Raw genomic sequence first — 26,933 nt, 5'->3', positions numbered from 1 at the left:
AGTGGATTAAGGACATCTTCTTGCTCTGAATTTTATGAGACCATATAAGGTTATCACTAGGGCTGGAGCTAAAGGCATCCTTCCCCCTCTTCCCACCTGGTACGCTGCTTTTTGGAACAAAGAACAGCCTAGCCTCCGCTACTGCAAGCCCTCCTTTCTATGTTACCACGGAGCAAACAGAAGAATGTCTGCCATGCATCTGAGCCTCTTTTTATAAGAGCCTCCAAATCTAAGATCATAGGATACATAGAAATCTGATATAGAGGGTCCTTGGAGGTCATTGAGTCCAATCTCTTTGTTTTACAGATAAAGAAACTGAGGCCTGTAGAGTTTATAGAACTTGCCTAGAGGCACATAGCTAGGGCCAAAATTAAATTTTACGAAAATTAATTATACTACCTACACCAGGTTGTCCAGTATTCCCAGTTTTACCCTGAACTTGCCAAAGCTTATTTCCACCCCAGTGCCTTTCTGCGTTGTGACTGCTCACAAATCATAGCCTGTCAGAACTCTGGTAGGGGGTGGGACCTCTGATCCTATCCATTACTTTGTTCAGTGTTCTCTACCACAGGCTTCTTTGCTCTTGATTGCCTCAACATATTCAGGAGCAACAGGCATGGGAAGTTTGAGAAGGAAAGAAGTTGGGGGACAAGGAAGGAGATTCCTTTTTTAAAATCCATAGGCATAAAGATAGTGACATGGAGTAGGTGGCATTTGAGTTCGACTTTTAAGTATTTTTAGAAGTTCTAAAGGAGGGGAATGGGATCTATGTTTTACATTTAAGAATGTATACATTTATATACATGTCAAGAACACTGGTAATGTGTGGCTCAGGGCTATATTTTTTTGGATGTCTGATATTTGTAAAGGTAGCATTAATGTATTTTTTATCTCTTTTCTGTGTTAACTTTTGTTTATTTTAGTATATTAAGTCATAGGAGGTTGAGGAGCAAATCTGTCAACTTTGTATAACTCTAGCTAACCAAGTAAATGTGTTTTAATTTTTAACAGACTCTTTTTGAAAAGCATTGAGCCTTCCCAGCCAAATCCTTGATGTATTTTGATAGGTTTGGGACCAATTGTCAGTCCTGGGCATTTCTTGGCAGTGGATATTCTCTTGGAAACATGGATGCTTGTAGAAAGCTTATCATTAAACAGCGTGACCAGCTGTCATTGAGCCCTAGCTCAGACCTGACAAGGCTATTGTAGGGGAAAATGGAATGGATTCCGAGGGCTGGTGCCCCATTGATACTAAGAATCATTCCAGACCAGTTGCCTCCTGTTCACAGACCTCTCAAAACCCCCCAATTTTTTTTTTAATCATCTGTTTTCATCTACTGTGGTATGGTGAACTAGGTGCCAGAAAACCTGGGTTCTAGCTCTGGCTCTACCAATTATACTTTGATCACAGAATCTTACCCATGGAAGAGATCTCAGGCCGTCTAGTCTACAATGGCCAAATAAGACTCTTCTCCACAACGGATCAAACAAGAGGCCAGTCCAGGGTTTGCTTGAATACCTCTAGTGAAGAGGTACTTCCCCCCCCCCCATTCTGCTCTTGGATAACTCTTAAGCGTTGAGGTATTTTATCTTAACTTTGCCTTTACGATTTCTATCTATTTACTACTCCCCATTCTCCTCTCTGGGGCCAAACAGAACAAATCTAATCCCTCTGTCTTCCCCTTGACATTCCATCCAACACTTGATGGCGTGTCAAAGTATTTTGAACCTTAGTTTCCTTCTGGCAAACAAGAATGGTTAACCCTCATCTGCTTTTTTTATTTGTAGGCCTCAAATGGGAAAATATTTGTAGAAGCTCTTTAAAAACAGTTAAGCATTATGCAAATATAGGGTGTAATTATTATTAATCCAGTATTTCCTCCAGAGTCTTTGGCTCCCTCTGGGAGCAGATGGTACTAGACTTGTTCCTGCTGCAGGAAAAGGTGGGGGCAGATTTGTAATTGCCACTAAAACAGTTGCTCACTAAAATGACCGTGTAGGCAATTTCCAGGGTGTTTCCATAGTAGACATGCTGCCAGAAGGGAAGTCTGAGGCCTGGTGATGTCCTAGGCTGCTCCAGGCAACATTGCTGAACTCCATTGTGGGGGGAGGGCCTTCAGGATTGCTTGGGTTTTTTTTGAGTAACTGGTGATAACAACACTGTAACATGAGACCATGTCAATAGGTCGGTCTTCTTGGTGCCAGCCTATTCAAAGGTAGTGGCATATAGGCAGCAGGTCAGACACTTACTTACCTTGTGTCCTTAAGCAAGTTGCTTGTCTTTGGGCATCATTTGCATTGTTTGCAAAATGGAGATCATAATCTCTAGCCCGATTTCCTCACCTAGTTGCCCAGAGTCTCAAACAAATAATAAATGCAAAACCATCTATGAATTAAATGGATTTGCTTTCTCTTGCTAAATTATGCCCATTTTAGTTCTGATTAATGCTGGGAGTGGATGATGACACTGTGTCCTCAGCGGTCAGGGAGTTTAATTTACACCTGGTGTTCTGAGTTCAGGGCTGTCTGGTAGCGATGCCACTTTCTTTCTACTAGGAAGTATTTACATAATTTCTTTTAAAACTTCTGAAAACATCATTTGCTTCTCTGTACCAAGAGTGTGGGTCTTGGGGCGTGGACAACTTGTGATTATGCTGTGTGGAATGTCCTACTTCATGACTAGTCTCTGGGGTATTTAACCTTTCTGACTATATCTAATCTCACTGCTTTCTCTTCATGCTGCCCTAGGAGTATAACTTAAAAGTAAGTATTTACCTTACCTGTTGTCTCCTAGATGTTGGCTCATGGTATCTATGCTTGATGGAGTCCCTTTTTTAAACTTATGTTTTTTGTGCCATAGTAAACTAAGAAACCAGAGTGAACCCCAACTCAGATTTTTAAAAATTTCCCTTCTTCTTTCCCATCCCCAAATTAAGATTAAAAAAAAACGGTAACAGACTGTTTAGTAGGAGTTTCTCATCATTTTAAACTAGTGGACTTTCCCTGGATGCTTGGAAGGAGTACTTTCTAGAAGGTGGCACAGTTTAATAGGAAGGAGACCAGGATTTTAGTCATTATTCTGCCACTAACTGACTGTGGAACCTTGGACAAAGCACTTTTCTCCTGGTGCTTCTGCTTCTTTGTGAAAATGAGGGGGTTCCTAGTTATAATATTCTGTGATTCCATGAGTAAGGGGCCTGATTCCTGGTGAGTTCATAGTGAAGGCAGCCTCTTTGGGGGAGCAGCATTAAGGTCCCAACGGGTATGTAGAAGTGGAACTTGGTCATTAATCACAGTTCATTCGGCCTTTTTTGTATGTGGCTATTACCTCATTCCAGTAGTCATTCTCTCAATAAAATAAGGTTCAGGAGAAGGTGTATATCATGGATAACAACTGTAGATGGAATGTAGACCAGATTTGACTCATTAAAGTAATACCTTTGGACAAATAGAAGATAACTTTGAACTTCTATGTTCAAGCTCTTTCTGCTAATCTGGCATAGAATGCTTTATACCCTTAAAAAAAAAAAGCACAGCATCTTAGAATCTGGATTGTCTATCCTAAGTTGGGTTTTCTCCACTTAAAAAGCAAGAACATTGCTTTTAAGTGGGACCAACTTTCGTACAGCATTCTGTTTATTGGCAAGGAGAAAAATCAAACAGTTGAATTGAAAAGCTCTGGATGTGAAACTGCAAATAACATTTTTGGTAGGCAGGGATGGAAAAAGAGCCATGCTTCACCCTCTCATGACAAGCATTGTCCTCAACCCTAAACCCCTCATTCTGGGGCTTGGGGAATCCCTCTCACACCTTTTCCCCTTCCCTTCCTGACTTTGAGGTTTATATCTTCTGGTCTAATCTGAAACTGCTCACCTTTTCTGCCTCAGGCTATGATGAGAGGTGAAAACAATTAATAATCCATCTCTTTTGGCTGCTTCAGTGCAGGATCAAAACCAAAAAATTTACCTCTTTCACTGATCTACCTACATAATATAATACAGCCCTCGAGATAAGATATTTGGGCCTGACCCTCTGTTTCTGTATTCTATGGGTCTTACCCAGACTAACTTGCTGTACCATCTGGTAACACACCTAAAGACCAGTAGAGATAGGTACACTGTAGTCCTCAGCCAGAAATCCAATCACCTCCCCATCTTAGCATCATATATCCTTAGTCCTCCTTGGGTGCCTCCTCCTGGGGGGTACATCTTGAAAACATGTTGTTACTGTAATTACAAATGAGAATCCATGGGTATATCAGAGTACCAACATTTTCCTCCTGTGGTTTAACAAACCATCAGAGATCTAACAGCCCTTTTAGCATAGAGCAGGAAATCTCCTCAGGTGTCTGGTTCAGTTTCCAGTTTCTGATAGAAGCTTAATGCAATTTAATGCATTTAATTATTTTTCATCAAATTCTAAAAGAAAAAGAAGTCAGTTTTGGAATAGACCCTGCCCAGCCCCAGCCCTTACCAGGGTTACAAACAGCTGTGTTCTCAAGCCTCTGGTCAGAGACTGTAGCTCTAGGCTTACAGTGTTCTTTGATTCCCTGTGAAGGTGACCTTGAGTTCTTAAAGCCTTTGCCAGGAGAAAACGATTTGGCTGGCCCTGTCAAGGTGGGCAGGTCTTCAGAATAAGGCCCTCTTTTCATGATGGTCGTTGCTGTTATTATTACCAGTCTGGAGAGGCTTATAACCAGAAAGTTGGCCACTACTAGTGCTGAATTTTTTAACCACCAGAAGCTGAAACTGTCTACAAGCATCCAAAGAAGCTGTGGTGTTGCATCATTGGTTTAAGGACACATACTGACAATCATCAGTTCTTGAAGTAATAAGCTGTATGTGTGTATGTGAATATATCTTTTTGTATTCCTTCATTGTGGTGACTGTTACATTTCAAACCTATATCTTCCCCATATCAGTCCTTAAGATGCTGCACTGTTTTGCGTGATCTCATGGGTGCATGTCCCTTGCCCTGATCCCATAGGATCTAGGGGCTTTTACAAAACATCCTCATCCCCCAACTGTTCCAAAGCCAACAATGAAGCAGAGTTAGAAAAAGTGAAATATAGAATACAAGTGCAGAGAAATCCTAAGACCTTAAGGTCTCCTTAGAAAAGAGTACAAATTAACAGTGAAAGGTATTACAGATGATGCTGCTATATGGGCCCCAAATAGACAAGTTTCTGGAAGTCTGCCTTGGCCAGCCACAGTGAGCTGGACCTTTGGCTTTATGACTGTGAGAGGGTGATGTCACTGCCTTGGTAGGATCACAATGCTCGAGGCTTGTTGTAGGGTCGGGGGGCTTCTAAGGTCAGCATACCCTCTGCCACTTGCTGCTGCCTCCTCCGCCCTTGTCATCCTTACATTGGTGAGTGTCAGGATCTCCAGAGATCAGTGAGAGATGGGGGGCTTTGAGCCTGCTTAGAATTAATCATTTCTTTTGGGGGAATTTTGTTTTGTTCTTAGTTCTTGGTTGACTTTTAAGTTCATCCTTGCTAGTGTTAAGAAGCTATTCTTTCTCAGTGAGCACTTGTTACTTTCCTGTCTTTTCCCTCTGTCTGTCTCTTTTTCTCCATCTCTCCTTCCCTCTCATTCTTTCATTCTCTCTGTCACTCCTTTCATTTTTTTTCTTGCTGTTTCTGAGTAAGACCCTTCCACGCACATATTTAAGACCAAGTGTTTTAAAACATAGAAGTGGGCTACCCTTCCTAAAAATTGTGATCTGAACTTTAGGAGGTCTTCTGGATTTGGATAACAAAAGAGCTCAAAGGCTGTCCCCCCCTCCAGAGCAAATGGAAGCACTGACGACATTGCCCTTTATTGGGAACAAATGGGAAAAGGAAAAGATAGCTACATTCTAAATAGCAGTGGGTGTTTAGGGTTAAACTTGTAACAGCCTAGCAACCTAGATGGCTTTCTGCAAGCTACCTGTGTCTTCTCTTTGAAGAGTTGTTCATCTTTGGTTGGTAGGACTTGAAGTTTTAGGAAAAGCAGTATATTATTATGCTGGCTCTTCAGTGGAGCCCCAGAGTGTCAACAGGCAATCATAGCATCAAGAGACTTATGTGAAACAACAGCCCTTAACAAGGGCTCTCATGTGCCAGGCATTTCTCCAAACAGAAGGCCCAGGAAATGGGCACAGAGACCTAAAAGAAAGCAGGTGTAGCAGGTTATGGCTGAATTCAGGAATGGCTTCTGCCTGTTCTGTAAAGTTACCCAAAGTATAAGTTATTTTTAAATTGACCTTAAGCTTCTCAAAGTATTAAAAAGCCACACCTAGCAGAGAAAGCTTGAAAACATAAACCCCGAGAATCAATTCAAATTGATTTCCCAAAGTATTTTACTGATATGTTCTCTCAAAGCAAGTCAGTTCCTTATTCCATCTTGACCTTTTATAGTTGCAGGAACTTGGTGATTTAATATATTTCTATCCAACCTTTTACCAAAGTGCCTCCCTTTCCCCTCACAGTGTCTCTGAGAGGGGGCAGCTAGGTGGTGCAGTGGATAGAGCACTGGCTGTGAAGTCAGGAGGACCTGAGTTCAAATCTAGCCTCAGACCAAACACTTGACACTTACTAGCTGTGTGACCCTGGGCAAGTCACTTAACCCCAGTTGCCTAAAAGCAAAAAAAACCCCCCAAAAAACCATGTCTCTGAGGGCCAAATAATTGGGTAAAGCCTATAACCTGAAATCAGCCACAGCAATAGAGATTTCAGCAACTTGTAAGGTCAGCATTCTGGGAAATCGTGTATTTATGTGAGTAATTGCATGTACCAGCAGCATCTTTTGTGGTAGCAGCTTGTTGAAATAGAACCATGGAATGTCAGAGCCAAAAGCAAGTGACCTTAAAAAGAACCTAGTCCAGAATGCTTATTTGTTAGAAGAACCTGATGCCCAGAGAGGGAAACTAAGTCAAAGTTGTCAGAGGGAGTCAGTGGTTAAAAGTCAGGACTGTGGCCTGGGGCCCTCAGATCCCAGCTTGACCCTCATTCCACTGCCACTAGTGTGGATGCCCCTATAAGCCTGATGATCGTTATTCTTTATTGAGAACTCGGTCTGACTAGACAGAAAGCAGCTAACCCAGTGTGGACTGGCTCAGCAGTAGAGCTTGAGCTTCCTTTAGTCCAGTTAAGCTCCCTCTGCTGAGATTGCAGTTACAAAGCATCATGTTTCTTAAGGTGGTGCTAATTCTCAAGCAGAGTTTTGAGCCTGTACCTAAAGATCAGGCTCTCTGCATATGTATATACATACACATCTATGTGCAGAAACCCAGCCAGACAGTGACCTTGAATTTGGTGCCTACCCTCACCATTCTAAGCTTCCCTGCTGTTATAGATGTAATAAGAGTCATCCTTTCCTATTAGTGAGTTGTTACCAAAGCCCCTGGGCTTCATTTCTTTAAAAGAAAATTGTTTCTCAAGGAGTTCACTAATTCATACCTCCCTACTCTACCCTTGTTACTCCAAATTAGTCAGGTCTCAGTGTGCTGGATAATTAATATGTGAGATCTGTAAGTATGCTACCAGCTGCCACTCAGAATCATTTAGGAAGCTGGCCCCTTGACAGAAATGCCTTGCCCGTTAAGCAAGGACTTCTTTTTGTGTTTTGTTTGTTTTTTAATTTACTCTTACCAGAGCCTTGTAACGAGGTCGTAATAACTTGTCAAAAGAAATGTCTTAACGTGTATCCTTGGTTTGTTCAGCTATGTTGCAACTACCTTCTTGTGCTTACCTTTTAATGCTGCCTCTTTGGGAAGATGAGGACAAGGAAGCCCTCCTGCCCGCTGGAGACGGTCTGGGAGGATAAGCATAAATATGATGAAGCAGAGCGGCTATTCTACGAACGGGAAGCCACACAGGCCGCCGCAGCCCAGGCCCAGCAGCAACCAGAGGAGGTGGTGAATGGCCTCAGCCAGGATGATTCAGGGGACAGCAGCGGGCGGGACACCAAGAAAGCCAACAACGGGAAGAAGCAGAAGAAGAGGAAGCGGTCACCCAAGAACCACTCATCCCAGACCAACCTGGCCCTGGTGGGCCTGTCAGCCGACCCAGTTTGGTTTGAAAAGCCACTTTTTGACCAGGCAGAGACATCCTACCGCAAGAAGCTTGCAGATGCAGTAGCTCCACGTGGCCTAGTCCCCATGGAGGCAGCCTCAGCCACCCAGGTGCACTCAGCACTCTGGCCAGAGAAGGCAGCTCCTCGGGCAGTGGCATTCAAGCCAGGGAAGGCCCTGACGGCACCCTGCACCCATGGGAGCCATGTGGCCTGCCACCATATGGCTTGTGGCATCTGGGTTAACAAGTTCTATTTTGACCGAGCTGAGATGGCATTTGTGGAGTGGACGCAGGCGTCCACCCCACCACATTCCCTGGACATCTCATCCCCACAGCTTCCACAGGACACAAGTGTGGCAAGTGGGAGGGGCACCCCAGATGAAGGATATATGACAGCTGTAACTACTCCTGCCACCCCAGGGCCACCCATTAGAGGCTCATCCTTCACTGCCTGCTGGCCCAGCCCACCAGCCAATGGTAAACCCCAGCTTTTTAGTCTTCAAGCAATGATGCAGGAGGTATGGTTGGAAAAGCCCCAGTATGATGATGCTGAGAGATGTTTCTATGAAGCCATGTTTGATGGCCACCCACCAGGGAAGGTGAGGCTGCAGGAACGAAGCGGGCCACCTGATGGAGCACGGCGGGGAAGAAAAGATAGACGAAACAGAAATAACATAAGCAAACGTATTGGTCCAAAGCGGGCAGACCCCATGCCCTCCAAAGAAGTGGACCCTGCCTTGCCCTACTGGTACTTCTTGCACAAGGATGGTGAACCCCCATGGCTCAGCAAATCAACTTATGACAATGCCGAATCCCGTCACCATGCAACTGAGGCCCTCCGAATGTCATGGCGAGCAGAAGCACCTCCAGTCTCGCCAGTCCCTGCCCATCGGCCTGCTCCCCGTGCTGTCCCCTCAGCATCTACACCAAGACCAAAGTAGGAAAAGCTTACTGTATGGTAACCGTTTCTCCCCTTCCTCTCTCACATGTCCCCAGGTCCTACTTGTATTTGGATGAAATTTAGTCACAGAATAGGGGATAGGGAACAGTCATCAGCTCCTGGTTTGACTTGTTCTCTCTTCATCCTTCTCAAGGAATCTCATTTCTAAGAAACTTTAACCCAAGTTGGTTGAAAGAGGGAGAGCAGTAGTGGGGAGAATGAGGAATTACTAAGACATATTGTGAGCCCTGTGTGTTTCATTGGCTCTGTAGTTTGTTTCAGAGTTTTGGGGTTCCCCCCAAAAAAAGTTGCTATGATTTATGCCTCAGAATATATTAACAAGTGAAAACAATCAGTGGGTTTAAATCAAGTTGAAGTGGGATGTCCTGGGAGGTTGGAAGTCCTTTCCCTTAGTAGTATTTTCTATAGACATTGTTGGGGAAGCTCAGGATTACATGGTCCTTGTCCACCTTAAATTCTAGCTGACACAGAAGGGCTCTGGCAGGGCAGCAGTCCCAGGTAAGTTAACCAGGTGCATGCCCCCTACTGCAGGCTCCTGTGGGGAGGCCAGACCTCATCTTGGAGGGGAAAAGTGAGGTCAGAAACCAAATATGCCTTAGTACCTCTTAAGGTCCTGCTGGGGGAAAACACAGAACTTCCTAATTTTCGATGGAAAAGTTCTAAAATCCTTTTTCCCTAGTCAGACACATGTGTAATCTTCTTTTCTTTACCCACAGATATAGTAATGTTTTCTATATGCCTGTTCCTTCTGAGCTGAGCAACCGCATGAATTTCCTCTCTGTTCTTTTGAGTGTTGGTGACAGTGTTTGTTGAGCAGTGTTTTCCAACCCAAATTTGATTGCAGACCAGTAAAACAGCCAGATTCTGTCCTGTTGGGCTGGCAGCTTTCTAACCTCAGTATCTCAGGGGAGGAGACCTTTTGGTCCCTCTCAAGGAAGAAAAAGGGCAGCTGGAGTGTGGGAGGAGTGGATTTTTGGGAGAAGTTTTGTTTTGAATAAAACACACTGGGGGAGCAGTAACAATGTTCCAGGGCCCAGAGCTGCCCATCATCACCCAATGCAGACTAGTTCCCTTAAGCTTGAAGAAAAAGCTACGTAAGATTTCCCTCTGCTTTGAATAATGACCAGAATCTAAAATCTTGATTACCCAGGGTGAGGTTGGTGATATCTGTTTCTGAGAGCACTGAGGAGCGGGGGTAAGGACGTCAGTCATCAGGCTTTCCTAAGAGACTTCTGTATTCTCAATTCCATTTACATAGTTGTGGTCTTAAGAGAAGTCTTCCCTTGGGGAGCTGTTGAGTCTTCTGAGGAAGTAATCATTAATTGTTTAACTCTTAAATTGTGCTATAGGTATTGTGCACAGTAATAAGGGTTGAAATAGTCAGTCACAAAAGGTTTTGGAGGAGGTAAGATGCTGGTTTGGACCCAGTAAGTGTTAAAGTTTGTGGCTTGAGTTGGGCTTTGCATCTGTAAATGGAATGGGAATGAATCTAGGAGACGGATAGTTATGCAGGGGACAGACAAGAAAATGGGAGGGATAGTCTAGTTAGTTCTAGGATGGTAAGGCCAGTCTTCTGGAGCCTGGCAGGTTCTTGTTGGGGAATAGTTCAGTAAGTCTGTAAGGAACTTAGGAAACCAGGTAGAAGCAGTTAGACTATACGTGGAAGAAAATAGACAGCCATTGAGGGGTTTTGAGCTAGGAGTACGACATGCCTTTTCTGCCTTGGGGGGGGCCTAAGGGTTGAGTGTAGTAAGTATCATCCTGTCTCACAGGTAGCATTTGTGTTTTGAGTGGGGTTTGAAGTTGATGACCTCTGTGGACCCTTTCAAACTCTGTGATTCTTTGATTCTGTGATGAGACCAATGTTAAACTTAGTAGTAGTGAAGGAATGTATAAAGTCAGGGAGGTAGCTGAGAGTTATTGTGTTAATTGAGGCCCTGAGTCAAGAGGGCCTAGATTAGGGTGGTGGTTATAAGTATGGTGCCATGAAAGGAAAATTCACTGTATTTGATGATAGCACATTGGAGAAGAAAGAAGAATCAAAGATAATACTGTGACATTGTTTTCTATGTAAAACTTAATAGAGTACTTGGGGAAGGGTGTGTGTGTGTGTGTAGGTAGAGAAGGGGCAGGGGGACTCACTGAGGTCAAGAGCAGTGATAGAGCAAGAGGAAGAGAGGTCAGTATGATTGGACACTGAGAAGGGAATGGCAGATGCCACTGGGGCCATTCCATTCACCTAAGGGCATTCCAGTTGTGGTTGGGTGTAGTTTTTCTTTCTAGATTCAGTAGGCTTGGTTGACAAGAATAACTGTCTCTAGAGATTAGATGTATTTGAGTGAGGAAGGGTTCAGCTCTCATCTCTCCTGACTCCCTCCTTATGCTGAAGATGAAACTGAAGCCCAGAGAAGGAAAGAAATCTGCTCAAATTTTCCCATCTGGTTAGTGGCAGGGTTGGGACACTATACCTGCCTGGCAGGTAAGCAGAAAGGCTGTGACAGTATTAGAAGATAAGGTTCCTTCTCTTCTAGGGCTCCTGTTTGTCTTCCTCACTCCCTACCAGAGCAACCAGTGGCATCCGTCAGTGGGAAGGGAAGGAAAACACCTCTTAGCAGGCAAGTTGGCTTGTGGGGAGCACACTTGATTCTGTACTCACCTTGGGATAGGGAATTCAGAGGAAGGGTTTAAAGAATGAGGACAGCCTGTCCAGACTGCCCTAGCCACAGGAAGGGAATATTAAATACCACTGAAGTCATTCTGGTCACTTGTGGGCGTTCTGATGTAGTTAGGCATGGCTTTCCTTCCCAGAGATGGTCAGTTTAAGGGGAGACTTGGAAGATGAAAAAATGAGAGAAAAGCAGGGTTCTTCTTTCCCTTCACAAGTCTGCCGACTCACCCTAACACTGAGGCTTAAGTGTAGTAGAAAACTGGAGAGGTTTTGTAGGCTGCAGGTGCAGTAGGAGTCATCAGGCTGACACAGCAGTCCCCATGCATAATAGCATTTAACTGAAGCACAGTGTCCAGAAGGAGGGAGGGCAGTGGTAATCTGCTGGCTTCTACCCTGGTCAGATCTGGAGTGTTGGGTTCAATTAAAAGGGATGCATTTAAAGAAGGGTGTTGACGGGCTGGAATGCTTCTAGGAAAGGGAAGGGGACTGGACCCCGTGTCATATGATTGAAGAGACCTGGCAATGTTTACCTTGGAAAAGAGAAGGATATCACATTGCAACTTCTGCATAGCATGAGGCAAGAGCAGTGAGGTGTGGAAGTTGTGGAGAGAAAGACTTTGTTGTCCTGCTGCAGCTGCCTGAAAATGGGTGGGGCTACCAGAGAGGGTGGAAAGTATTCTGGCAGAGACTGGGTGGCTTCTTGTCAGAAATCTTATAAAGGGATCCTGTTCCAGTGTGGATTAGACTGGATAATCTCTGAGGTCTTCTCCAGCTCCAAGAGTCTATGAGAAAAGCGTCAGGATGCGAGGCCATTTTGGAGAAGGCCTGCCTTCCAAATAGCCTGTGACAGCACTTTTTTAGTGCTTTGAGCTTTTTCTTAGTGTGGTCCATATCTCAGCAGAGGTAGAGTATAATGGAGAGGGGGATAGGAGCTACAGTTTGCTAGGTCCAGAGTTTGGGTGGAAATGGAGGAGCTTTTTATGATCTGAGCAACTCACTGGTTGTTCATATCAGGAGATTCATGTAAACTGGTGTCTCTAGGTGTGACATTCTTCCCATTTTTTTCCTCTACAGGAAGATGGCAACCAGCTTTCTGGTGCATGAGAAGATCTGGTTTGACAAATTCAAGTACGATGATGCAGAGAGAAAGTTCTATGAGCAGATGAATGGTCCTATGCCCGTCCCCTCCCGACAGGTACTAATAGCTCAGGGCCAGAAGCTGGGATGGGGGATGTGTAAAAAGGAGAGGGAGGCTAAAGCATTGGGAGCAGAGCCTTCTGTGCCCTTTGGTACTGTAGACCAATCCCCCATCTTCTGCTTTGTGGGAGGAGAGGGCAGGAGGTCCGTCCTTAGGGTGCTCCTTGATCCTCATCCTGGCAGATGGTTTTGGCATTGTTGGGGGTGGGAGATTTGCAACAGGAGGATTTCAGAAGTGGACCCTGCTGCTTAATGCTCTGTGACTTCAGGTAAGTTATTTTCCCTCTCAAGGCTACAGTTTTATCATCTGTGAAATGATTTGGACTAGGTGATCTTAAAGCGGTAAGTCAGGTTTCTGAGGACTGAGTAGCAGGCTTGAGCTTTGGGGGTATCCCTGGGCCAGCTGCAGAGAAGTGTTGGTGCCAGACGCAGGACGCATCAAGTTGTATGTGTGGCTGCTCTGCTGGGGGGACAGGTTGGACTCTGGAGTGACTGTGCTGGCCCCAACAGTGCTGCTCACATCCAGCACCTAACAAGTACACAGTAGGAACTTAATGAATGCTCAGTGGAATCTATGGCATTCTGTTCTTAGCCAAAGCAAATCTCGCTTGTGAGCGTGGGACTCTGGGGAGCACAGATAGAGAAGGACTAACTGCAGCCACGAATGTACTGGAGTCTTCCCTTTAGACAAGTCTGCTGTGGAAGTGGCTCCTGAATGGGAGGGGCCCTGGCCCTTGCTTTGCTTCAGCATCCTACTGCATCCTGCCATCTCCCTGGCCCTCTTAGGTGGTTGTGGACTATCGTGAACTTTACCTGGCCTGGGAGTTATTTGGGCAAATCCCCACACTTTGCCTGGTGTGGATCTCACAAGTCAAGCCTCGATGCTTGTTCTCACTGCTTTGGGAAGAGAAAGAGGTGTAGGCTGGTGCTGGCTGGGTTAATGAGACACGTGGCTGGTTGGCACTCATAGAAGAGGGTTTGGAAGTGGATTATGGGACATCAAGAAGGCCCAGGTCCGTGGTCCATTGCCTAGCACCATTGAATAGATCCCACCAGTGAGGAGCTGAGTTGTGGCCTGCAGCCATGCAAGCCAGAGAGGCCCTGCTTGACTTCTCTACGTGCTAGCAGTCATTATTTTAATATTGGAGAAATCACTGAGCCTCCCCCCGACTAGCTTGGGAATTTCTCTTTCCGGGGTGTTCAAGGGTGGGAGGAATGTGGCGATAGGCATACCAGGAAAAACAGGATGAAAAATCACTGTCCAGCAGCTGCTGTCACCTGGTCCTCCAGGCATCAGGGCCAGTATGTTGTCTAGCATTGAATGCTTGCAAAGGGCCTTGAAACTAACCAGAAAAAGAAAACTCACATGGCTCCTGCTCCTTTCCACCAATCAGTTTCTATCTATAACACTTTCATGCCCTGTTTTAGATCTATACTTTTTTTCCCCAAATAAAAACACATGTTGGTTCTTTCTGCACTGTTTGCAGGAGAACGGCGCCAGTGTGATCCTCCGTGACATTGCCAGAGCCAGGGAGAATATCCAGAAATCGCTGGCCGGAGTGAGTACCCTATGCTCGCACCAGCTGGCTGCCTATGGCGTCCTCTTGTGCGCCCGTGCCCACCTGGCTGGCCTCTGCCACCATCTGTTGGATCTTGATTTTAAACATTTTTATCATTATTACCTTTTTTTTTGAAGTAAAGGGAAGGACAAGGTGCAGTATTTTCTATTCTCTGTTAGAGAGGAGGCTTATTTATGTCTGGGGAGCCCCCCCTCGCCAGGCAGCAAACTGGATTTGAAACACTAAATTTTCACATGCACACACAGATCCCTTCATGCCCCACCCTTCCCCCTGACTCTTTGAAATATTTTTCTCCTCACATTCTTTGAGTCTTATCCTAACCAGTTGTGTGGCTTTGTTTCCCTGATGACTTAGGCCTTAGGCTGAGTGTGCTTGGGGCTCTTACTGCTGCTTCCCTGCAGGGCTGGGCTCCCCTTCTCTTTCCCACCTCTACCCTTCCCCAAGGGCACTGCAGAATGCTGCTACCTTTTCTCTCCTGCCTCCTCCCTGCATAGAAAGGATGTGTGAAAAAAAAAAAAGATGGCATCTTTTCTTGACTGAAAATTGCTGCTTGTCTCTCTGTGGTTTTGTCTTCTCCCTCCTGTGCCTTCTGCTTCCAGAAAGAGGAGGAAATTGGTCATGGGATCAAACTGGTTAGAGACTGGCCTGCTGGTGATAATTGGTTCTGTTTTTAATTTGAGGCCTAGAAAAGGACGCTTATTTTCCTTTGCTATCCTGATGTGTGGGTCAATTTGCTGCTTTCATTTGCAGTGTACTTGACATCCCTCAGCTATTTATCAGTTATTTCTAAAGAGAGTTTTGGATGTAGTCCAGTTGGAAAGGCATAGAGTTTCAAGGAAGAGAATGGTACACAGGGTATCTCAGCTTGTTTTCCTGTTGTTTAGGCTGGTTAGAGTACTGAATGTGCAATAGTTTTTATAGGAGGATTTGCACATAGGTCTATTTTCCATGTATCTGTATCAAATTGCTTAGGTTACTGCTCCCTGAACAACTAGAAGAAGCCCTAGCTGGCTGACTAAAGCTGCTGTCAGTATCCTGGATTTTCTTTATCTGACGGAGGTTTTTGCCCCCAGGTTAATATTTTCCAGATGCTGTATTAGCTGTTGTAAAAAGTAAAGCTATCCAGCAGAGAAAACACTAAAAGTTTTTTCATTGGGGAGACTTTGAGAAACAAGTATTTTGAAATTCTCTCTTTTCTGCTAGGGTGGCCTCCGGGTAGTCCTGGAGGCATGGGACCACTCTTGGCCTCTCCCAGAGCTAGGAGCTCCTCTGACCATCTGAAGCTTATGCTTGACCTGTTCTATATTTTTCCTCACCATCTCCCAACCAACAGGAGTGGGCCAATGGAAAGAGCACTGAATTTGAGGGACATGGGTTCAAATCCCAACTCTAGTTATTATTTCCAAAGTGGTATACCTTGGGCAGCTGATTTGGTTCCCTTGTCTGTAATCTGGGGGTTTGGGGTGGAATGTAGATGATCATTTCCTCCAAAGTCTGCCCTAGCTCAGTCTTGTGGTCCTTAGGTATTAAGGGGATAGGCTTTCTGAAGGAAGTGATGTGAGTTGAGCCCAGAAAGATAGAGTAGTTGGATAGATGGAACAAGGCTAGATGGGCCTTCCAGAACAGGAAAAGAATAAATAAAAGCCCATAAGTGGGAATGAGGCTGCAGGTGCTGGGAACTGGTCTGACTGGTTCAAAGAGAAGAAATAAACCCATTGGGATGGAGGATGGGTAATTTACCAATGGTGGTAAGGCATCCCCTTGTGGTGGTGCAAGGCTCTGTCCTTTCAAATCTTTGCCCTCCCTTTTCTCTCTGCTTAGTGACCAACAGTGAAAGATGTCTGATAAGTCTGATTGTCCAGAGGCTTCATAAGGTCCTTACCAATGTCCTGGATCTTCTGTGTCCTTATTTTAATTAATTCTTCATTGTCTGCTGCTTAATTTCTTTGAGGGAGGCCTAAATATGATAATCTTGGGGCACGTGGTTGGAGGGAGGCTGTCTTTTCTTCAGATACCTTCATGTGTAGTGTGTGTGTGTGTGTGTGTGTGTGTGTGTGTGTGTTTAAATGTGGAATAGAGAGTTCAAATGTAGTCTCATAAGAGCCAAAAAGGACCCTTGGAGGTCAGTCTAGTCCAGTAGAGTCAAACTCAAGTAGAAAGAATCCCTGCAGGCTGCATATTGACTTAAAAACCCCCACAAATGAACATTTATGTTGTATTTTTATTCATTTTGTTAAACATATCCCAATTACATTTTAATCTGATTCTGATTTTACTCAGGACTTTGACCCCACTGATCTAGAGCGACACCCACCATCACAGATGTAGAAACAAGCTTTCTGGCTCAAGAGTGATCCTTCATTCTAGTACCCCTCAAAGGTGTTTGGTTTTTAATGAGGTCTCTTTCTAATCAGACATGAACTGTGAAGGGAGCAAAAGAAGTCTAGACCTTTGCTCTACTTCTGCTAAGAAATTATCCCCTTGGAATCTTGGGTTTTCCTCTCCGACTATCCCCATTTCATCCTGGTGTTGCTCCCAATCTTTGCCCTTCCCCTTATAGGGTCTGGCCAGGGAGCTAGCTGACTTCAGGGGTCCCTTCTAGGGCTAAGTCTCTGATTCTGTGATCCTTTGGTCCTATTATGTGCCAGCCACTAGAGGTAGAAAGACAGACCAAACATTTCGTACCTGCAAGAAGTTATAAAATATAGAGAGAGGGATTTCCAGGGGGGCCCTAGGGCACTAGCAGCTGTTGGAAATTAGATCAGGCTTCTTGTAGGAGGCAGCATTTGAGCTGAGAGTTGAAGGAAGCTCTCTGAGACAGAGGTGAAGAAGTCGGGCATCCCAGCAAGAGGGACAGTCTGGGCACAGAGATAGGAGATGGGATGCCATGGACAGGGAATAGCTGGTAGGCTCAGTTTGGCTGGAAAGTAGAATGTGTGAAGGAGAGTAACGTGTAACAAACCTGAAAAGGATAGCAGGATTAAGTGAAGGTTATTGGAGCATCAGGGAGGTCTGGGAATTTGTAAGCAGAAAGGAAGGATAGAAAAGGGGGCTGGGAGGTGTGTGTGAGAATTAGAGAGTGACAGAGCATGATCCAGAGGTATGAACTCCCAGTGATCAGGCTACAAGTAGAGTTGTCATTGGTGAGAGCCTGGAGCAAGGGAAGAAGTCTGTGGGGGGGAGTGTGGGGGTGATTTGTATTTTAGAATTGAGGAGGAAAGATTTCACCATGGGCAGCATCTTTGGCTGAGAGAGCAGAGGAAAGTGCAGATAGTGTGAGAAGAGACAGTGAACAAGGAGATCAAGAGGAGAGCAGGGGAGAGTTAAAGGGTTGGTTTGCAGCAGTGACAGACCATAGAGATTTGTAACATTATTTTGTAGTGGACCAGGTCAGAACAGTTGTGTTCAGTGGAACAGTTAGGAGTTAAGAGAAAGTGCATCTTGGGCTGGTGGCTAACCCAGTATTGGGGTTTGGAAAGGAGTGCTTGACGCCTGAACAGGGAGCAGAACAACTCAAAAGGCATAGGACGGTGTGAAGTTGAATCAGGATTTTGAAGGAAGAAGAATAAGGTCAGGGCATGGGTGAGAAATGGGAAAAGGAGTGACTGAGGCACTGGAGGGTTTTTTGTTTTGTTTTGTTTTTTTCTTTTTGGTGAGACAATTAAGGTTAAAGGACTTGCCCAGGGTCACACATCTAGTGAATGTTATGTGTCTGAGGTTGGATTTGAACTGAGGTCCTCCTAACTCCAAGGCCAGTGCTCTATCCACTGTGCCACCTAGCTGCCCCTAGTAATGGAAATTTTGAGTGAGGGCAGAGAATAGGTGTAAAAAAGGAATGAGGCCAGAGGACAGCTGAAAGGGGTGGGTAGCAAGGTGTTAGGATCACATAAATTTCAGAATCATGGATTATGGAAGTTATCACTTGTGAGTGATGACAAGATCAAGGGGAAGGGAGGGAAGGGAATAGACAAGAACCTACTTATGTGCCGGGCACTGTGGTAAGCACTTTACAATCTTTATCTCATATAATCCTCACAACAACTCTGCAAAGGTAGGCAAGCAGAATTTAAGAGACTTGCCCAGGATCACACAGTTAGTATATGAGACCTCATTGAAACAGATTTTCCTGACACTGGGCCTACTGCTCTATCTCCTATGCCACCTAGCTACTACCATCTTTATGTCTATGACCATCCCTGTCTATGGCTGAAGCGAATAAAAGTGCAAACTGTGAGAAGTTTGAGGAACTGGGAAACAAAATTTCAGTATGTAAATTGAAGTACCCAAAGTATGAGAACAAGGGTGGAGAGGAAGATGATAAGCCAGGTCCTGAACTTCTTGAGAAAGAAGGGAGATGTAAAAACAAAAAAGAGCATTAAAAATAGAATGGTGGGGGTGGGGGAGGGTATTTTTTTTTTAAGGGGAAGGGAGAATGGGGGGGGGCTGGAATAGAGAATGGGTATCAGAATCTGGACTGGGTAATGTAGCCTCACAGTGGATTATGGAGCATTCCACCCTAATCACTGACTATGTAATTCCTTCCCTCCCCCAACTAAAGGAACAATAAGGCACTGCAAACAGGTGCAAATAGTATTCCCTTAACCTCAAAAAAAAAAAAGATTAATTCAATTCAACACACCCCCAGTCAACCGAAAAATAATTTCCTTCAGCTACCCTGTCCCGGTTTTCTGGTGTCTCCAATTGTTTAGTGTTCTCCCCGGACTCTTCCCCTTCCTGCCCATTTACTGTGGGTGTTCTTCAAGACATTGCCCAACAGAAATTCTACCACGAAGTACTTTCTATGAAAACTTAACCAATATTGTAAAAGAAAAAAAAAGCATTAAGTGCCTACTGTGTGTCTCCATCCATAGCACTAAATCCACTGTGCCATCTACCTGCCTCTAAGTAAAATCAAATTTCTTCTAGTAACGCAGACTTGTAACTTCAGGGTCAGCTCTGTTTCCCTCGTCCTCACTCTAACGTTCAAATAATTGCTAAGCCCATCAGTTTTTCTGTTGGGTATGTCCCTTTTTACCTCCCAGGTGTTCAAGGGATTCATCACCTCCTAAATTATTGCAGTAGCCTCCTCTTTCCAGCCTGTACTGTACAATCTATCAGAAAAAACCTTCCTTTTAAAAATAAAACTCAATAATTTTCCCTCTTACCAGAAGCCTTCAATAGTTCCCCACTGGCTACTGGATTAAATTCTTACTCATGATTCTGTCATTCCAGAGCCCTTTGTGGTATGGTACTTGCTATAGTCATTGAATTGTATCATTTCAGAATTGGAGGAGGCCTTAGAAGTCATCTAGTCTCTCTCACCTGAGCAGAAGCCCCCTCTCCAGCGTTCACTTTTAAGTCATTGTCCTTAACAAGTACCCATCTAGTCTTGCTTAAAGACTTCAAGACCTTTACTCTGAGGCAATCCATTCCATTTTTGGAAAAGCCCTGATTTTCCCTAATTTTTTCTCTTAATTTATGAAAATTTTATTGAACCTGGTTTTTCCCTTTGGAACCTATCAGAATAATTCTGACTGACCTAGAATCTACCTGTCAAGGCTTTGTTTCCTTCTGCTCCCTCTCTGTGCCCCAACCAAATAAGCCAGACTGTCGTTCTTCTCACCTTGCTTCCTCCTCACTGTTGTTCATGGCCTCCGTCTGGGTGGACTATGCTCCCTTGTCTCCACCTCTGAAACAGCCTGGAGAAGGCAGCCTGGTGCAGCTGAAGACATAGAGGACTGTGGACAGGAGATGCAGGTCACGGAGCCTCCCCCAGCCTCGGCTTCTTTATCTGCAAAGCAGCAGTACCTAGAATACCTGCCTTCACGGGATTATTGTGTATAAGTAAAACGAAAATCCTGCCTGTCCTTTTGAGCTTGTTCTTTTGTGTTTGTTTTTTGGTTGTCCTGATAGGTTTTCTATATAAATGTGATATATAACCATATAAGACTATATAATTACATATGTGCGTATGTACACATAGTAATTTCAGGCCTCCGTAGAAAGTAATACATAGGTTACAGTGACCAGAGAACAAACACAAATGTGCTCTCACACGTGCATGCTCTGCATAGCGGCAGAGCATCTGCTGCAGAAATTTAGCCTAGGAGTCAGGATGAGATGGGTGCCTTGCCTCTCGCTGGCTGTGAATAAGTCACTTAACCCTTCAATGTCCAAGGCAGCTCTTTAGCAATCTGTTACAGATGAGTTGCTAATGTGCACCAGTGATATCACACTCAAGTGAAGGCAGATGATAGTACCATGCTACCTTGGAGTTCAGAAGATCCTTTTAATTACATCCTCTGGCTGTAGTTTTCATATTAAAAAAGAGCCCAAGTGTCTTGTCCTACCAGAGCTCTCACCATGGCTCAGCAATATTTGCAGTCTTTGGCCAGACCCAATTACCATCCATTACTAATAATGGCAGTCTGTATTTAGGGGAGACATTTATGTCAGAGATGGTAGCTTATGCAAAGAGCTGGGTTCATACATTGTGAAGGGGATTTTTTTGTTTGTTTTTTTGTTTTTGGCAAGGCAGTTGGGGTTAAGTGACTTGCTCAGAGTCACACAGCTAGTAAGTGTTACGTGTCTGAGGCCAGATTTGAACTCAGGTCTTCCTGACTCCAGGGTCGATGCTCTATCTACTGCCCTACCTAGCTGCCCTTTGTGAAGGTATTTCTGAGGTCAGAAGGGGGTGGGGGGGGGGATGGACAGTTTAAGTGTAATTAGCTATAACTGAGTTTCATTTGGTGTCTATTTATTGATAAATTATTTCCTTTTTATTTTAAAAAAGAGTGCTTAATAAGAGTTTCAGGAGAAAGAGATCATTGTAGGCCAAGAGGTTATGGAGGGACTCATGGAGGAGGAGGGATTTGACCTAAGCCCTAGAAGAATGGGCAGGACCTCTAGAGCGGAGAAAGGCCTTTCTGCTGGCTGGAATGGCCTAAACATGAATGTGGTGTTCAGAGAGAAGCAGATCAGTCTGTTTGCAAAAGAGTTTATGTTATGAGGAAGGGGTGATAAAACTGGCTTATAGCAATGGACCTGTCTTCCCTGAACACAAATCACAGCAATATTTGTTGAATTTGTTCAAAGGTGGGTTGAAGCAAAGGAGTTTGAACTTCACCTTAGAGGCAATGGAAAACCATTGAAGATTTTCAGTAATGTGGTGATAATGTTGTGGACCATTGTCAGGGGGAGACTAGTTAGTAAGATTGCTCCTTGAGGCTTTCCTTGAAGAAGGGAGAGGAGTGATCTCCATGAATGGGAAAAGGGACAGAGTAGACATTAGATATTCTCTGGGGCCCAGTGATTGATTCCCTTGTCAGGCACTGCCCACTCCTCATTCCAAACTTGCTGTATATATATCTTAGAGGAATGGCCAAGGTAGAGCAGGACTCTCATGGCTTCATGTAGCTAGCTACCAAAAAAGAGAAAGTGGTCAGACAGATGTGAAAAGAATAGAATATTTGGGGAGAGGGGAAGTAAGGTTCCATGGGATTCCTTAGGGCTAGTCATTCTACTGGGCACTCCAGCCCCGCCTCTGAATTTTACATGTGTGTGTATTGACCAAATACTTTTGCCCTAGGGAGTCAAGAGCCTGGCATGGCTGCTCTAAGCAGTTGTAGGCCTGTGGTTCCAAGTATGTGTGATTGGCCAGGCTTGTCTGGGTCTCTTTCCTCCACCCTTCCCTTGCCTTTCCTGACCTTCTTCTGTATGAGCCTGTCTCAGCAACCTCTGCTTTGCTTTCTTCCCTGCATCTCTCATCCTTGAGTCTTTTTCCCCCTCCCACTTTCCAGTTCAAGATGGTGCTGCAGAGTCCCCCTGAGGTCCTGAACCAGGCCAAACAGGTCCTGTAAGTCATTTCTGGGGAGGGAAGGGAGAGGGCTGCTCACCCTCAAGGGTAGTAGCTCTGGGAGAACCCAAGCCAAGGCTACTGTAGCCCCAGAACTCCCCTGGATGGTACATAACCTGGTACCCCTAAAAGGGCAGGTACTTTCCTGATCTTGTGCCCCCAAATTGGCCAGAGTTCAGATTCTCTAGTTCCTTGCTTCCTATTTTGTGGCTTCTGCATCTGTCAGCTTGCATTAAAAAGAAAAGAGAGGCCAGGGACCCTAACGTTCTCTGATCTGGGGCTTAGTACAAAGCAATAGGGTCTAAACCAGGGATCCCCTTTTTGGTTGTTGTTTTTTTTTCCTCCTGTTTCTGTCTTGTCACCCAGATGGAGGTTATATTTTCTATTCTGGGCCAAGGATTGACTAGTCACATCATTAAAACTTTGTATGAAGAGGCCATAATTGTGAGATGGTTTCCTGACACCCTTCAGCCAAGTCACACGCCATGTGTTGAGGGGAGAAACCAGAGATCTGAGTGATTGATCACATTGCTACCTATGATGGGGTGGAGAACCCAGGTGTCCCCCTTGCTCCCAGCCCCAGATCATAGATGGTCAAGTCTCTACCTAGTTATTTCGGTAAAAGTTGGGCAGGCAGTAGCGGACTCTCCTGAGATTGGAGTTTCCATACCTCCCTTCCTGTCTCCCACTTCCCCAATTCCTGCAGCTTTCCTCCTTTGGCAGTCAGCTGTGTGCTGGGCCAGGAGTTGAGCTTCTCTTTATTGTGCTGGGCTGAGGCTTCTGCTGTGGTGGGGGCCGGGACTGGCTGGGCAGTGGCACACTCCTTTCATTCTAAGGCAGAGATGGCAGACAAGTTGTGGGCAGCTGTAGGAACAGAACCTGGTGTCCACCCTCTCTCTGCCCTTTTACATCCTACTCCCAGACTTGGAGAGAAAAGACCTGTAGAGGGTTGGGTTGTTCTGGTTTTTTTAGGGGGGTCCAGGGAGGGAAGAGGAAAGGGTTTTGTAAAAGAGAATATACGAGCTAAGAGGAGCCTCTTCGTTCTCAGTAAACTAGCAGAAGACTAAAATGAATTGCCCCTATTGTGATCCTCTGCCTCTGTACATCATTGTCTCCTTTCATCACATCTTACCCTACTCCCCTTTATGGATTGGGGTCCCTGTACCTCAGTCTCTTTCCCACTCCCCCTGCTTCTCTGTGGCCCTAGAAGACTTCGACCCAACAACTTAGGCCCCTTCCCTTTCTCGTTACAGAGCGCAAACATCAGCTCTTCCAGTGGTCCCAGTGGGGACCATAGTGAGCTGGTCACCAGGATTTCCAATCTAGAGGCAGAGAACCAGAGCCTTCGGAGTGGTGAGTGAACATCTCTTACAGCCAGTGGGTAAAGAAAGCCTGCCATTCCCTTCTGGTCCTGCACTGCTAGAGCAACATTGCTTGGGGATGCCCTCACCCAGTAACTCCCTCTTCTTCCGCAGTGATTCAGGACCTACAGCTCACCATCTCCAAGCTTGAAATCCGGCTCTGCACCCTGGAGAAATGCACCCCTTCCCACCGCTCTCTGGCTCCTCAGACTCAGGTGAAGGTTTACCTTTCAGCACTGGAAGCTGGTCTTGATCTGACCTGCCCTAGCCTCTTGTGTTTATAGCACAGATACAGTGCACACACGTTCCCTTCTCCCCAGGTCTTAGAACAGTCTTTTTAGTCTTTTTAACTGTTTTTCCATCCTTAAGTGTCCCAGCATGTACATAGGCATATGGACATTGGATTGGCCATCGTACCACACTCTTCAGCCCTGTTTTACGTAAGCACACATGACACAGGTAGACACAGATAAATATAAAGACACAACACATGTTAAGATAGAAAATATTCTCTTCACACCAGAGTCAAAGCCTAATACAAATAGGTATTTTAAAGGCCGGCATGTAAAACTGCTTCAGTGTCTGAACACATTCTTGTCTCTTTTCTACTGCTCCTCCCCCTTTCCCTCCCCCTTCTCCCCTGGAAGATCACAAGAGCCTTATTATTGCCCCCAGTCTCCTCTTCCTCACCTCCATCCTTTACGCAGCTGCCCAGGTGATCGTGCCCATATCATCCCCTCCCTCAGTCTTTCAAAGCCCCATGAACCTCTAGTTTTATGTCCTTCTTCTTCCTTTCATACTTTTCAGCAGTTGTCTCCATACGTTTATCCAGACCATTCCCCTCTGCCTCAAGTATACTACCCCATTTTCTTTTTTTTTTTTCTTTTTAGGAAGTTGGGGTTAAGTGACTTGCCCAGGGTCACACAGCTAGTAAGTGTCAAGTGTTTGGTCTGAGGTCAGATTTGAACTCGGATCCTCCTGACTTCAGGGCCAGAGCTCTATCTACTGTGCCACCTAGCTGCCCCATACTACCCCATTTTCACCTTCTCCAGTCTTTCTCTTCCTACAAGGCTTGGCTCAAGTGTTTTCTGAAGCTGTCCTTGACATCCTTTCTGTTGTTAGTGTTCTTTAAAGCAACTCTGTCTGCTTTAATATATGTTGCATTGAATTGAATTGTGCAAAGATGGCGGGTGACTGAGAGGGAGAAGTAGGATCAGATACAAGGAGCAGTCACTGACTGGACAAATGGACTTTAGATGGGGGTGAAGAAACTCACTGGATGGATGACCCTTGCAGGTCATTAACATCATCCCAGGAACCTTTAGGTTTGTCCCTCAGGGCCCAGCCACATTTCTGACCTTCTGGTTCCCCTTTCCCTGGTCAGCACGTATCCCCTATGCAGAAGGTGGAGCCACCCGCCACATCACCTGCTAAGAAGGCAGCCACCCCAGCAGAGGACGATGAGGAAGATGACGATATTGACTTGTTTGGTAGCGATGATGAGGAAGAAGACAAGGAAGCAGCCCGGCTTCGCGAGGAACGGCTTCGGCAGTATGCAGAGAAGAAGGCCAAGAAGCCAGGGTTGATTGCGAAGTCTTCCATCCTCCTAGATGTCAAGCCTGTGAGTAGGGACTGGGGTTGGGTGAAGAAAGGGGGTAGAACAGGAGTAATTGCTTGGACCCTGGCACTCTCACATGATGTTCTGTGAACCACCCCCTCTGTTGGAAGGAAAGGGAAGGGAAGGAGCCAAGAGGCAAGTCCCCCCACTAGGAGATCTGATTCTCAGCCCTAGCTCTGCCACAGAATTGCTGTGTGACCCTAGACAAGTCATATCTATTCTTTGAACCTTGGTTTTCGCTGTGAATTCTAGAGCAGTGACAGTCCTCCTCAGCTGATGTGAGGGTAAAATGAGAATGTGGATTCAAAATCTAAAGTATTTGTTCTCATGAGAAGGAAGATGATTACTTTGTGGGGGTGGGGCACTGAGGGGGAAAGGAGCTATGGGGAGTCTTGCTTTTATAATGATGCATGGAAACCCATATTCTTTGGCAAAACAGTGTTTTGTTTCTTTTTTTTTTTTGATATCCTTTTTATCTCTAAAATCAAATTTGGTTTTGGTCATACAATTTGGCACATTTGTGATGATAAGACCCTGAGGGTAGGGGCATGACAATGGTTTGATACTCTAGCCAGGCCTAGAGGGCCCAGTTAACCCTTTCCCTGATTTCTCCCAAGTGGGATGACGAAACAGACATGGCAAAGTTGGAGGAGTGTGTCCGCTCCATCCAGCTGGATGGGCTGGTCTGGGGAGGCTCCAAACTGGTGCCTGTGGGCTATGGCATTCGGAAGCTGCAGATCCAGTGCGTGGTAGAAGATGACAAGGTGGGCACGGACATCCTGGAGGAGGAGATCACCAAGTTCGAAGATTATGTAAGTTCCCAGGGGAAGCCTATGGCTTCTGGGCGTGTCACATGTGTGTCCATGGACAAGGCACTGGACTTGGAGAGCTGTATTTGGAGTCCTGGGATCTAAGTTTGAATCCCAGCTCTGCCGCCTACTCCCTGTATGACACTGGGTCCTTTAACCTCTTTGGCCCTCACTTTCCTGCATGACCTCCAAGGTAGTGTCCAGCTCTAGATCTGTGAGCCTGCATCCAGTAGTCTTATTTAGAACCAGCTTGGGCAGGAAGTGCTTCCTGATGCTGGCCTTGTCTTATGGACCTGCCTTGGGAGTTAGGGGCCCTAGGTTCCTAGAGCCAATTCTCCCACCAACCTTGAGCAGCTCATTTCCCTGAATTTTGCCTCGGTTTCCCAATATAGAATATGAGGTGATTGAATTAAAAGCCAACTAAGGATTGGTCTGTAAGGCCTCTTGCCCTGGATTGGCTTGGTAATGAGTTGGATTTCCCTAGGTAGGAGGGATAAAAGAATGGTGGATGAGAAGGGTGAATGGGAGTACAAGATTGCAAGCAGTTCATTGGTCATCATTCTGATTTGCTCCCTCTGTCCTCCCATTTGCAGGTGCAGAGCGTTGACATTGCTGCTTTCAATAAGATCTAAAAGGCCCCTGAATGTGTGTGAATCTGTAACCAAAATAAAGGCTGAGATTTGAGGTGCTTGGGCCTGTTCTGGACTGTCGTCTATGGAGGGAGGGGTGAGAAGGGCCTTCAAGAGATGTGTCAGTTGGATTTGGGTAGAGGGTGGCCTCTCTTGTGGCTAGTCCTCTGAGCGATTGACCAGACACCAGGATTCTTTA

The 26,933-nt window shown here is 45.4% G+C and overlaps 1 protein-coding gene across 10 annotated transcripts in view; it reads left to right on the top strand.

Annotated features, from left to right (window-relative positions):
- Window positions 1-26,793, top strand: part of EEF1D (eukaryotic translation elongation factor 1 delta) — a 31,982-nt gene extending 5,189 nt beyond the window's left edge. For 3 of the 10 annotated variants that reach the window (XM_020994756.2, XM_020994757.1, XM_078153811.1), the window contains exons 2-9: window positions 11,549-11,632; window positions 12,760-12,880; window positions 14,370-14,441; window positions 23,571-23,670; window positions 23,793-23,893; window positions 25,063-25,299; window positions 25,914-26,108; window positions 26,699-26,793. In XM_020994756.2, coding sequence (XP_020850415.1) covers window positions 12,764-12,880; window positions 14,370-14,441; window positions 23,571-23,670; window positions 23,793-23,893; window positions 25,063-25,299; window positions 25,914-26,108; window positions 26,699-26,737 — 861 coding nt within the window. In that variant the 5' untranslated portion in view covers window positions 11,549-11,632; window positions 12,760-12,763 and the 3' untranslated portion in view covers window positions 26,738-26,793. Of the gene's footprint in view, window positions 1-5,259; window positions 5,371-7,704; window positions 8,994-11,548; window positions 11,633-12,759; window positions 12,881-14,369; window positions 14,442-23,570; window positions 23,671-23,792; window positions 23,894-25,062; window positions 25,300-25,913; window positions 26,109-26,698 lie in introns of those variants that run through there. The other 7 variants (XM_020994755.2, XM_020994758.2, XM_020994751.1 and 4 more) reach the window with 6 other exon arrangements.
- Window positions 26,794-26,933: the final 140 nt, after the last annotated feature.

Source organism: Phascolarctos cinereus, unplaced genomic scaffold (genome assembly GCF_003287225.1).
Source record: "Phascolarctos cinereus isolate Bilbo 61053 unplaced genomic scaffold, phaCin_HiC Scaffold_4;HRSCAF=312, whole genome shotgun sequence".
In the NCBI taxonomy this organism is placed as follows: domain Eukaryota; kingdom Metazoa; phylum Chordata; class Mammalia; order Diprotodontia; family Phascolarctidae; genus Phascolarctos; species Phascolarctos cinereus.
This window is presented reverse-complemented; position numbering and strand designations above follow the sequence as displayed.